The 12,357-nt window shown below is 58.2% G+C and overlaps 6 protein-coding genes across 6 annotated transcripts; 1 reads left to right on the top strand and 5 right to left on the bottom strand.

The window, feature by feature from the left end:
• Positions 1-938: 938 nt before the first annotated feature.
• MKK02DRAFT_35784 (putative sulfite reductase) lies at positions 939-4,107 on the bottom strand (the record flags this gene model as incomplete). Its single annotated transcript, XM_053089264.1, has 2 exons — positions 939-1,513; positions 1,560-4,107. The coding sequence occupies 2 exons, from the start codon at positions 4,105-4,107 to the stop codon at positions 939-941; spliced, it is 3,123 nt and encodes a 1,040-aa protein (XP_052948619.1).
• Positions 4,108-4,503: 396 nt separating this feature from the next.
• On the bottom strand, positions 4,504-6,644 carry MKK02DRAFT_21833 (putative malate dehydrogenase; the record flags this gene model as incomplete). The annotated part of the gene is made up of 8 exons (XM_053086471.1): positions 4,504-4,549; positions 4,615-4,828; positions 4,907-5,172; positions 5,486-5,637; positions 5,692-5,707; positions 5,767-5,838; positions 6,154-6,304; positions 6,545-6,644. The coding sequence occupies 8 exons, from the start codon at positions 6,642-6,644 to the stop codon at positions 4,504-4,506; spliced, it is 1,017 nt and encodes a 338-aa protein (XP_052948618.1).
• A 253-nt stretch (positions 6,645-6,897) lies between these two features.
• On the bottom strand, positions 6,898-7,494 carry MKK02DRAFT_41864 (acyl-CoA N-acyltransferase; the record flags this gene model as incomplete). The annotated part of the gene is made up of 1 exon (XM_053091733.1): positions 6,898-7,494. The coding sequence occupies one exon, from the start codon at positions 7,492-7,494 to the stop codon at positions 6,898-6,900; it is 597 nt and encodes a 198-aa protein (XP_052948617.1).
• Positions 7,495-7,857: 363 nt separating this feature from the next.
• On the bottom strand, positions 7,858-9,106 carry MKK02DRAFT_35782 (putative succinate dehydrogenase iron-sulfur subunit; the record flags this gene model as incomplete). Its single annotated transcript, XM_053089263.1, has 7 exons — positions 7,858-7,935; positions 7,983-8,057; positions 8,104-8,178; positions 8,234-8,424; positions 8,511-8,679; positions 8,727-8,813; positions 8,909-9,106. 7 exons carry the CDS (start codon positions 9,104-9,106, stop codon positions 7,858-7,860), a joined length of 873 nt encoding a protein of 290 aa, XP_052948616.1.
• Positions 9,107-9,687: 581 nt separating this feature from the next.
• MKK02DRAFT_41862 (uncharacterized protein) lies at positions 9,688-10,642 on the bottom strand (the record flags this gene model as incomplete). Its single annotated transcript, XM_053091732.1, has 5 exons — positions 9,688-9,777; positions 9,838-9,962; positions 10,024-10,268; positions 10,340-10,409; positions 10,462-10,642. The coding sequence occupies 5 exons, from the start codon at positions 10,640-10,642 to the stop codon at positions 9,688-9,690; spliced, it is 711 nt and encodes a 236-aa protein (XP_052948615.1).
• Positions 10,643-11,223: 581 nt separating this feature from the next.
• MKK02DRAFT_41861 (Arv1-like family-domain-containing protein) lies at positions 11,224-12,293 on the top strand (the record flags this gene model as incomplete). Its single annotated transcript, XM_053091731.1, has 3 exons — positions 11,224-11,310; positions 11,357-11,865; positions 11,912-12,293. 3 exons carry the CDS (start codon positions 11,224-11,226, stop codon positions 12,291-12,293), a joined length of 978 nt encoding a protein of 325 aa, XP_052948614.1.
• Between the last annotated feature and the right edge of the window lie 64 nt (positions 12,294-12,357).

The raw sequence follows: 12,357 nt of genomic DNA, 5'->3' as shown, positions 1-12,357 counted from the left end.
ACTTGGTCTAGATGCGCCTCGATAGCGCTGATTTTCGCGTCGTAGAACCTCTGTTACAATCAGCTCCCGCAATGATGATCGATGCGCAATGCGTCTCAGCGGATCGGGGACCGGAGGACTCACATTGACTGTCCGAACGATAAGGACCCCGCATCCCAAAGCCCCAAAGATGGACATCACTGGTATCACTGCTGCCCTTACGCTTGCGGAGCGGCCGTGGTGGCTGTCGCTGGACGCAGCTCGCCAGGGATAGGATGGGGTACAGGGCCTGGCAGTGGTCGCGAAGCGGCGGAGGAGGAATGACATTGCTTGCTGTGGTTCTGCTTTATAGCTGTATGAATGGAGGTGAGTTTGAAGTACTAAGTATGGTCATGGATAACGGTCCGCTTACTGATAGATAGCACGAAGACTACAAGGAGACTCACAAGAATATGATGGTAGGAGAAGGAGGAAAATTTGGGTTGTGTACCCCGAAAGAATGCCGCTGAGGGGACTCGTATGACTAGTCGGGGGTGCCTCGGTCCCTCGACGCGCGGCCTGACGAACTCGGCAGAGGTCGGCGGCCGGCCAAGTGAGACTTGTTTTGGAAGAGGATGCCAGATCCAATTTTTCCAAGCTCCTCATTCCTCATGCCGTAATGCAGCCAGCGCAGTACTGCCTATATGTCTTTGCAGATTCCCTCATACGCTGGGTATACTTCCGCCCTTCTCTGGACCGACGGATCTTCTTCTGTCGTATCAACGTACACTCTTCCGCACCGTGCACTCCTCCGCCGCACCGGCTTGAAGAAGCCCGAGAGGAGCCAAGAAAAGATGATAGCAAAATCTACATAGCAACTAACAACATCCGCAGATCCCCCCCATGCCCCCGCTACCTGCTACCTGCGCTACCTACTACCTATCAACCCTATCTACCCAATCTCCCTACCCTACATACATCTAGTAGACTTCCAACACATACCTCTCCTCCTCCTTGAGCTCCTCAATAAACTCTTCCGCCCGCTTCCTCTCCATTCCCTTCTCCTCCACCAAGCTCCCCACCAGCGCCTCATACACATCCGGTACCGGCCAAGTCGGTCCACACAGGTAAAAGTAGGCCGCCTCGTCCCCTTTGCCACTCATCAGATCCGCGAGGAGCTTCTTGTCTTGCATCATCTTGTGCTGGATGTACACCTTGTCCTTGCCGTCTCGCGAGAACGCGAGCCCCGCATGCGCAATGACGCCCGAAGCAATGTACGCCTCGATTTCCTCGCCGTACAGGTACTCTTGGGAGCGGTAGCGCGAGCCAAAGTAGTAGAGGAGGGGTCCGACGTCGATGCCCTGCGTGCGCTGCCAGGCACGGTGCTGCATAAAGGCGCGGAAGGGGGCGGCTCCGGTACCGAGACCGGCCATGATGATGGGTTGCTTGTCGGAGGGAGGGAGCTTCATGACGGAGGGCTTGATAGAAACGGTCACTTGGGCGCCGGGGGCGAGGGCGGCGAGGTACCGCGTGCACTGACCATACCGGGGTGAGCCTGCATGTCAGCTCAGTCTCATCTACTCTCAAGGACATAAACATACCGGTAGAGCTCAACCAGTCAACCGTAACAATCAACAACTCGACCTTGTCCCCAACCGCCTTTTGACTGCTCGCAATCGAGTAATGCCTCGGCTTGATCTCCGGAATCAACCCCACCAGCCCCTCGATCCCCGGCCTGGCCGTCCTGAACCTGTACAGCACATCCGCAAACGTCACCGTCTCCTTTTCTGCCATCTTCTTGAACAGTTCCGCGCCCTCTGGCGCCGAGATGAATTTGAGCGTCATCGCGTCCGATTTCTTGGTAGCGAGCTTGGCGAGGGCCGCGTAGTAGGCTTTACCGGGCCGACCAAAGAGGTCGACGTTTTGCTGGAGGAGTTGGAAGATGGTTCGCGTCTCCATAGTGCCCGCCTTGAGGGGGTTGGGGAAGGTGACGAGCGCGTCCGGGTCAAGACCGTACCACTCGCAGAACGAGAGGACTTCGGGCCCGTCATTCCACCCGTGGATCCCGATTGCCTCGCCAATCTCGTACTTGAGACCCGTGCCCGCCGAGTCCAGCTCCAGGTGGAAGACGTTCCGGTCGTACGTCTGGGGAGTGAGCCGCCGGTTCTCGGTGACGGTGACGAGGAAGGTCTCGTCGTGCGTAGAGGGCCGGAGAGTGGAGATGACGGGTGTGGGGCCGTTGACGTCCGCATCAAGGTCGAGCGACTTGGTTTCGGGCACGGCGAACGCCTCGCGGAAGAGAAGGTGACGCGCCGCGAGCTCCTTGCTGAGAAGCTGAGGAGCCTCGTCCGTGTGAAGATCGATAACGCCCTCTTGGCCCGGAAGGGCATCCCACTCCCACTCCGCCTTGACCTTCTCCTTCTTGCCCTCTTCCAGCTCAGGCACAGCCCACTCGGAAGCGACCAGCTCGCCGAGACCCGCTTGCGCCTCCTCGATATCCTCTCGCCCGACTTCGCCATTGTAGAATGCGTCAAGAACCTTGCGGACGCCCTGGGGAAGGACCTGCTTGCCCGTGTAGAGGAGCAGGAACGCGGCCGCCTCTTTGATGGGGAGGGTAGGCGATGCGGGGTCGAGGTCGAGCAGGAAGACACGGATGTTGTTCTTCTGGATCGTCTGGATCTCGGTGCGCGACAGCTTGACAGCCACCTCCTCTTCCTGCCAGGGCAGCTCGAGAATGAGGATGCCGCCGGGCACGAGCGTGGAGAGGACGTCGGTGGACTTGAGGACGTTGGCGTCCGAGACCCAAGCGACCTGGGCCTTGGTCGCCGGGGTGAGCGGCGCGGGCTTGGTGCCAGAGGGAGAGAGCGCCAAGATGGACTTGACGCCACGGGACGAGGCCGAGCCGAACGCCGCAAGACGAGCCTGGAGGGAAGGCGACGAGAGGAAGAGGTGAGACAGCAGCGCCGGGAGGGGAGAGGTCGGCGAGGTGAAGAACGAGATGGTCTTGCTGTCTGCGACGCCTTGGGTAGAGGGGACGGCAGCGTCAACGACGACCGACTTGACCGAGGGTAGGACCTGGGAAGAGGAGCTGGACGCCGAGTAGAGCGCAGAAAGGACGACCGCCTTGAGTGCATCCGCGTCGGCCTTGGTACCGCCAACGACAGAGACCGACTTGCCCGCGAGCGCAGCGGCGAGTGCGTCCGGAGCGGGCGAGAGCGAGTGGAGGGTGATGACCCCGCCCGATGCGGTCTGGGCGTAGAGTCCGGCCGGGGCGACCGTGACGTCCTTGCCCTCGACGTTACGCGAGGAGAAGCCGATCTCGGCGGACGAGGTGGAGGGGAAAGTGTAGCTGGTAACCTCCCGACCCGAGTAGGTGGACTCGACGACGTGGATGTACTTGCCGCCCGCCCCATAGATCTTGGCGGCGTTGGAGACCGCCTCTGCGCCGGACGAGAAGACCACCTCCCACCCCTCCGGAAGGTTGGTCAAGCTCTTGAGCACGCCCGCGGCAAAGAGGGTATCGGCAAGGACGAGTGAGTCGGCCGGTGCGGTCGTCGCGAGGTGGATAACGACGTTGTCGCCCTTGATGCTTCCGAGGGAGGAGACGAGGTTGGGGAGGGTGGTGGTGGACGCAAAGACGCTGAGCTTGCCTTGAGACTTGGCAGAGTATCCCGCCAACTCCATACCTGCGCCCGACCTGTTCTGAACGGGATACACCTTGTCCGATCCCCATCCGACCGCCTTGGCGCCAAAGCCAACCTGCACGGCGTCGTCATACACCCATACCGCCGCGCTCTCCTGCACCGCCAGCGCCTCAATCACCTCGATGGCCGAGCCGTAGACGGTGGATCCGGCCTTGCTCGCTGGGCCGGGCGCGGAGGAAGCGAGAAGGTTCACGTAGAATTGGCTGTCGGTGGGGGAAAGACGGGCCGAGGGTAGGTTGGCGTCGACAAGGGACTCGGCGGTGGCCGTGGGAGAAGCCTTGGAGTTGTCTCCGTAGTCAGAGACCGCGGTGCTGGTGGCGGAGTAAGGAGTGGATGAGCCATCGAGCGAGACGCCGTTGTTCTTGTTGACGGCGGCAATTTGAGATTTGCCAGCCGTCTGGAAGGAACCCGAGGTGATCTCGGTAGCAAGAACGGTAGGTGCCATGTTGGGTATGGCTTTTGCGGGTAGTGAGATGATGGAGGGAGATGATCAAGAGCTGTATCTACTTTTCATCTGCTTTGCTGCTTGTCCCCATCGATGATTGCTGATGGCGTGATAGCCGGTCGTTCGGAAAAAAAAGTTAGGCCCGGGAACTCGGCCCGTGCCTGACCGGGTGGCGATCTCCGCGATCATCCGATGCGCATGCAAAGCTCAAGCAAGTGGCTGAGTCAGGCATGCAGCGTAAAAGACCAGTGTAGCACAGGCGGGCGGGGCCAGCAGCAATGGATCCAGCTTGTCGCCGGTGCAGAATTGTATTCTCATCACGATAGCTCCAAGGCGTGGGAAACCCTTTTTTCCCGTCACATCATCATCGACAAGATCCATGCAAATGATCATTATCTAGGCCTTGACGAACTGCTCTCCCTTCTCGATGTTCTTCTTCAACCTATATATGTCAGCTTGACCCCCTTTTCCCGACCTTTCCCGGAAGCCTAGAAGCTGAAAACTCACTCGGGCAGGCAAGCCTTCATGAGCTCCTCCTCCTCGGCCGAGAGAGATCCAACGGGGTGGATCTTCTTGACACCCTCGGGACCGAGCTCGACGTTGGACGCAAAGTACGAAACGCCCTGGTCCTTGTACAAGGGGGAGAGGACAAAGGTGGGCTCAACGACGTTGGACTCGCCGTTCATGGCCCGGATAAGGGAATTGGTGAAGCGCGCGCCGGCTGGAATAGGTCAGCCGCGGGCTTATCGGGAAGTATGGGAGGGAGGGAGGGAGACAGGCGAGATAGAGGTGTACTCACCGAAACCCATCGAAAGGGTGGCGGACCCAGTCCCGGCCTTGGCCTGGACGACCTCATCACCGCCAAACTGGATCCTCTTGACGAGGTCCTTGTACTGCTGGCCTGACACGTCCTTGCCGGCCTCGACCTGGCTGAGGAGGGGGATGATCGTGACACCAGAGTGGCCTCCGACGACGGTGACCTTGACATCCTTGGGGTCCTTGGACTTGATCTCCCCGAGGAAGCGGGAGGCACGGACGACGTCGAGGGTGGTGACACCGAAGATGCTAACGGGATCAGTGCTACTCCTGGGAGGGAGGCAGGAGGAGGGAGGGATGGAGGGAGCGAGGGAGGGAGGGAGGGAGGGGAGAGATTGGGAGATGAGGACGCATGAGAGGACTTTTCAGAAAACAGGAGACACTAGGTGAACGGGGAACATGTCTCTTCCTAATGCACCCATTCTCCCATCATTCTCCATCCGCACATTTCACCAAGCTGCCTAAGCGGCCCCTTCTCCTACCTCCCTTATAGAGAGACCTGCTCCCATCCATGACCGTCCCACTCATACCCGTCCCTGTCAGAGATTGAAGTTGGACTTACCGCTTCTCGTCAAACACGCCCTTCTGCTTGTACACCTCGGCGAAAATGGGAACGGTCGAGTTGACGGGGTTGGAGATAATCAGGATGTGGGCCTTGGGGCAGTGCTCGGCGCAGGCCTCGGCAAGGGACTTGACGATGGATGCATTGGTGTTCTATTCAATCAGCTACGCTCTACCCTGTCGCCGGATCGGGTCGACGAAACTCACGAAAAGGTCGTCACGGCTGATCCAGTCAGCTTTGCTCTCACCCGCACAAGGTGGTTCCATGTAGAAGACACTCACGTCATTCCGGGCTTGCGGGGGACACCGGCAGGGATAACAACGATCTCGGCGCCCTTCAGGGCCGCTCCGATGCTTATGAGGTCAGCTCAGTTCACGACAAGCAAAGCGAGGAATGGGAGATGTATAAGTGGGGAAAGGTAAAGCAGTACGATGGAGGGTGTCCGGCCCCTTCTCTGTATCCATATCTGACCCTCTGTCTCTCGTCATTGCCCGCCCTACCCTTCTTCCCCTCTTCCCGCTGGACTGGTCCACCACCAGCACCAGATGCCCAGTTCGGTCCCTATCTCCATCCATCCGCTCTCCCAGCATTCCATGTCATCCAGCCGTCTACCCACCCGACAGATCGGCCGAAACGGGCCACTTTAGGCGTTTATATCGGTGACTTACTCATCCTTCTCGAAGCCCTTCACTTCCGAGTGAGTGTTAACGTGGCTAATGTCCGCGGCGACACCGGGGGCACCTCGGACATCGTACAGCGACAGCTTGGTGACGAGCGGGTCGGTCTTGAGCAGAAGAGACATCGGCTGACCGATACCGCCTTTTTGTATCAGTTCTATTTCTCGCTGCGAATCTCGACCAGAACTGCCTCTCCTCGTTGCGTCTCGGGTAATTTCCCCGTAGGCCACAGCTTTTCGCTTCGATTCGCTGTACTCCAGCCCCTCCATATCCAATTCCTCATCTCATGAGAGGATTTCTCGCAGACCCCCTCTCGAACGTATGATGCGCGATCGACAACGCCCTCCCTCCCGATCCTCGGCCACGCCTTGCGGAAACTCACCAGCTGCGCCGAGAACGGCCACATTGCGCTCAGCCCGAGCGGTCGAGGCGAAGCCACGAGCGAGGACGCGAGAGGAGCGGATGACTGACTTGGAGAACATCTTTTTGATCTATGTGGATAAGGTAGAGAAAGTAGAAGATACAGAGGGAGAGAGACGGTTAAGTTCGGCCGGAGACGGAGCTGCAGAGAGCTGGGTTTACGTTCCTTTCGCCGAACGTGGCACTCTGGGGGCCGTTGGTGGGGATGGAGAGGTCCACCCTATGATCTGTGACCTACGCTTTTCTACGCTATCTAGGTGTGAAGCTAATATTTCAGTGCACAGAACTGGGCTCCGTATTGATACTACTCGCCTACTACAATTTCCTGACCATATGTATACTCTCCCAATAATCCGTATCCCGCCCCAACAGCTTCCACCCCATCTTGGCCCACAACTGCTCCGCGCCTGTCAAGAACGGCTGGGTATGGAGATACAGCACCTCCACCCCGTCCTTCTCCGCCTCCTGTACCAAGCGCTCTATAAGCCTCTGCGCTAGGCGCTGGCCCCTACACTCTGGCGAAACGAAGAGACGGACCACCTCGGCCGTTCGTTTGCCCTCCCATACTAGCTCTGGACGGAGGTTTCCTGCGCTGTCCCTGTGACGGTGGAGATAGGGCCGGTAGGCGCAGATCCCAACTACCTTCCCTTTGGGGTGCCCGCTGGAGCCGCCGTCGCCAGAGCCAGAGGGGACGGAGTTGTCCCGCGCAGAGAGGAAGCAAGCCGGTCCGGAGGTGGAAGGGTCCGGAGAGCAGTAGACGGCCTCAAAGTTGATCAAGTCGGCAGGGAGGACAGAGGGGTCGGGGTTGCGCGGGGCAAAGAGGAGTTTGAAGGCGTCGATCCCGAATTGGAGGACGTCGGGCTCGAGGGAGGTGGAGCGGGAGATGGAGATTGTGGACTTGGGGTCTGACATGGCGCTTGTGGGTGTGCGGGGATGGGTGGATGGGCTTTGGAGCTTGGGGCGGGAGAGGAGGTGGTTACTGGGAGGGTGACTGATACTGGACACCTTCAGGTACACTTGTAACACCTTTATATCATAGGAGGTCGGCCGAAAGATAGTCAAGGTACGCGCCGCTTAGGCACGCCCGATATAAACCGCCTTATCTGCGACGCATGATGCGGCTCATAGCCTCCTTCCCGACATGTCCATCATCGCGACCTGATCAAACCGAGTGACCTACACCTCCGTGATCTTACTGATGCATGTTCGTACAAACAAACGATGACAAGGCTCTCAACACTCATATCTCCCCCTCTCCTCGCCTCCAGCAGTCGGCTACTCGGTAGCAAGCTCGTACTTCATCTTCTGAATAGCCAAAGCCGGGTTGAGGCCCTTAGGGCAGGTCTTGGAGCACTGCAAACATCAGCATATATCCCGCTTCCACAAACCGCCAGACTCACGTTGAAGATGGTGTGGCATCGGTAGAGCGACATGGTGTTCTGCATCTTCTCCTTTCTTTGCGCACCGTACGAGTCCTGGACCATCAGCACCACTCCTCCCATCAGGCACGTCAAGACATACCCTGGAGTCGGCCATCCATCTGTACGCTTGCATCAAGACCGCAGGGCCGAGGTAGGTGTCCTGGTTCCACCAGTACTGAAGCTGTCAGCTTCTCCCTTTACTATCCGCAACTGAGGGATGGTATACTCACTGAAGGGCACGATGTTGAGCAGCACGCGCACAGGATACACTCGTACATCCCATCCAGCTTCTTCCTGTCCTCGACCGACTGGATGAACTCTCCCTGCGCGGGTGGGTTGTCGTTCTTCAAGAAGGGCTCGACCGACTTGTACTGCTTGTAGAAGTTGGTCATGTCGGGTACGAGGTCCTTGACGATATACACTGGACGTCAGCTTGGATCTCGTCCAATTTGACTAGAAAGGCGATGATTAAGGCAAGGAAGCAGTAGAGGAGAATGCTGAACTTACTGTGGGGAAGGGGATAGATCTTGCTTGCAGTGTTGGTCTGCTTAGGGATCCGGCAGAGGCACGCCAAAGTGTTGACACCGTCAATGTTCATAGCGCACGATCCGCAGATACCTTCTCTGCATGATCGGCGGAAAGTGAGGGTAGGGTCGATCTCGTTCTTGATTTTGATCTGGTCGTGAGTTCCAGTTCGTACGCATCTCGCATCAAGTAGCTCACCAGGGCATCCAGCATCATCGGTCCGCACTGCGCCAGATCGACGTGGTAGCTCTGCAGCTTGGGCTTCTCGGCCGGCTGATCGGGGTTCTGCTACATCAGCCACTATCCTCTTCGCCCTGCGACTCCCGATCGCGCCAATTCTCGCTCGCGCCTGCAACAGGACCAAAAGACCGAAAGCTCACCCATCGGTATATCTTGATCTCCTTCATCGTCGACGCCTTGCCCGTGCTGGATGCAGGTGCGTCTCCAGTAGGCTGCGCAAAGCGCTCCGCTGCTGAGGTGTGGAAGGCAGCCGCACGAGCGGCAAGGGGGAGGGCGGTAGCTGTCGAGCTGGACGCGGACGCGACGGCGCGGAGTGCTGATGTTGCGGGGCGGAACATGATGAGTGGTGTGTATATATTGTGTGTATGGAGCTGTCGAGATAGATGTCGGATGTATAGACAGTAGAGATGCAAGCAATAGAGATGAATCTCGATCTCGCTGAGCCAGATCGCTCCACCGGCCAACTCCCAATTTCCTAACGGAACAAGTCGGAATCGCCACTTCGGGTAAACTCGCGAACCAATCAGGTACAAGCTATTCGCAGCACCCGGTTATGAGGACCACCAGCCGGGCAACGATGCATGTCTTTTGCGGTTTGACTCTACTTATTCTCCTTGCACTGGGATGTACTGATGCGCACGCTCGGCGCTGAGTTCGAGTTCGGGAAGTAGTACACAGTGTTCACGTTCTCTCTCAGCGTGAATGATCGGGACTCGGAACGCTGCTGAAGGTCGAGGCGGGCGGAAAGGAGCAGCGAGTGCAAGTTGGACCTAGGTGTACGGGTGGATCACTGAGATGCCTGACTGTACTCATCTGTCCTTCATGCTCTCGGCGATACTAACAGCTATAATACAAGGACGGATCGATCTACGGCTGGCGCATGCTTCTCACCTCGGGAGAGGCAACAGCGGAGAGCTGTCTAGAAGCTCCTCCGACCCCGCGTCAGCTGGGCCCTCCGGCCAGGCGCCGACCCAGCCATGTTTCCATCCGGCAGCATGAGATCCCACACCTACTCAATCAGTCCTGGCCTGGTGGCAAGGTAGGTGGACCGCAAAGACCCAAAACTCACCTGCTGCGGATTGTTCTCGTTCGCAGTGGCGTTGGCGCAAGCCCACGTCTGGACGTCTCTCTGCGAGATCCAGCCCTTCCCTTCGTATACCGGCGATTGGAGTCGAATATCAATGCACTGATTGCCTATTTGATCAGCCATAGCCTGACCCAAGCCCTAATCATCCCACGAAAGACATCGGCTTACAGTTATTCTTCATATTCTTGATACTGAGCCGAGTGACAGCCCACATCTGACCCTTATCCTTAGCCGCACCAGCGTCCACACACTTCTCCAACCTCGGTCGCGCGGCGTCGGACGTATCGTCCCCGATACTGAGACAGTATTGCGCGTTGGACGCCTTGATCTGTCCGCCACCGCCAGCCTGGGCGAGCTTCATGTCCCACTTTTGCCAGTCGGCGCGGGCGGACCCGTCGGGCTCTACGTACGCGCTGAGGGCGCGTCAGCGGATGTGCCATGACTCATGAAAGGGAGGGAAGGGGAGAGAGAGAGAGGAGCTTACATCCCCACTTCGGCACCGCCGATGATCTCGCCACCTTGGACAGTGATGCAAAGATCCGACCTTCCCTGCGCTGTCTCCTTTAGCGGCTGCTCTATCCATCCGGGTTCAGGAGGGGGACTCACGGTGGATCCGTCTCAAGTTGGTCCCTGCAGCAATAGGCTTCGCGGGATCCTTGGGCGGAATGGGGGTGAGATACTGGGTCTGCACAGCGTTGATCAACTTGGTTGCGCTCGGCTCTTGGACGCTCGCAAGGGCGAAGGGGAGCATTGAGGCCAGGATGGCGAAGGAGATTGCGACGCGCATACTGCTAGCTGTATGTGAGTGGGTTGATTTTAGAGTAAGCAGTCTGGGCAGGGCCTGCCTTGTCGCTTAGTTGTGTAAGATTGATGAAAGAGCGTTTAAGAGCGTGGGCTGGGGCGTCTGCTCCATTGGAGGGAGGTCGGGAGTTATATGGTCAGTCCCAGCGCCAGCCTGGAAAGCTGGGATAGCCACTCCATCCCTGACTCCTGAGACAATCCCTTCGTATTCTCCCCCGACAAGCACCCTAGACCGGTCTCGCCCTTGTTGTAGGGTACATGGGACTTGTCAGAGGTCAGACATCCTTTCACAGCCCTTCATCGACCTTTCTGATGTTCCCCCTATCTAGGGACGAGCAGAGTGTGGGGTAAGCCATCTTGCGGCTGGGCAGAAAAGTTCCCAAGGGGTCAAGGGGGGAGATTGGCACCAGAAGGGGATGAGACGCGTTCGGCACGATCCGTCTCGTGTGACACCATCATCTGGCGATTGGAGCTCCATCAAAACCCGCTTGATTCCCCAACTCCTCATTCCTCGATATCCTCGCTCACCGTTGCACCATGTCCCATCAGCCCACCTGATCTGGCGAGATGCCAGTCTGCACGACCTGCGCCCACCCCGCCGAATACTTGTACACCACATATCGTACCAAGTCCAACATCCGGCTCGGAGTCTGCGTGCGTACCCGCATGAACGGAGGAGACACCAGCGCTGACGCTTCAGCCGAGATGCTCCGCCTTCCTCGACCCGCTCATAGAGCATCCGCCCCTCCTGCTCATACTCGACCTTATCCTGCTCAAGCCTCGAGTGTTCCTCCATCTCCTGTATAACAGAGGGACTCGACCGCTCGACGCAACTGCTCCATCTATCAACCGAGTCGTGCAGACTGCTCCTGCTGGACCGGACGAGCGGGAAACGGTGCTACGGCAGGATCTGGTCCGCTTGGTATTTGTCACCATACTCGCCGAGGCGCTCGTCCGGATCGGAGCATCCCAGGGAGGTCTTGCGGGGAGGTCTGAAGGGAAAGGAGGGATAAGATGTGTATGGCCGGTCAGCGGGATATTGCTCGGCGTCATGGCGGAGATGGCAGTGCAGTACGGGGTGACGCTGATACTCGGCTTGAGTGTTCTATGGGCGAGGGGCTGGTGGACTCCGGCGCCTGGTACCCCGTCAGAGCGGGTGCAAGGAAGCGGGAAAGCCAAGGCAGAGGATGGGCGGAAGGCAAACTTCAGGTGAGCTCTTAATCTCTCGCCGGCCGTAGCTTCACTGAGCCCCTAGACCAATTCTCATCCCCCTCACCCTACTCTACACCTCCATCCTTCCTCTACTCCTCCATCTCCTCCTCTCTATCTGGTATAGCCCGCCGACCCACCCTTCCTCCTCCACACCACTCGACACGCTTCACCTACCCTCCATGCTCACCGATAATCTACCCCTCGAGCTCATCTCGGTGATGCATACGCTTCATCATCTCTGGAATACGACCGACCGGATCTGGGCGGGTACGCGCCTGCTGGGCGGCATGTCGGCTGGATTTGGACTGCGGGTAGTTTTGCCTACAAGGCCATGGGAAACAACGGGGATCGTATCGGCTGGGTGGGGTGCGGCAGCTGCCGTCGGCTGGGTTCTGCAGGGGCCTCATATCTCGGTCCTGGTATGAGAGAGTAGTACAAGGTGATACATCGTCTGGTCTATGTTGTAGTATTCTAGTATACAAGATCTAA

This window comes from Dioszegia hungarica, assembly GCF_025882075.1.
Source record: "Dioszegia hungarica strain PDD-24b-2 chromosome Unknown MKK02contig_5, whole genome shotgun sequence".
NCBI classification, from domain to species: Eukaryota; Fungi; Basidiomycota; class Tremellomycetes; order Tremellales; family Bulleribasidiaceae; genus Dioszegia; species Dioszegia hungarica.
This window is presented reverse-complemented; position numbering and strand designations above follow the sequence as displayed.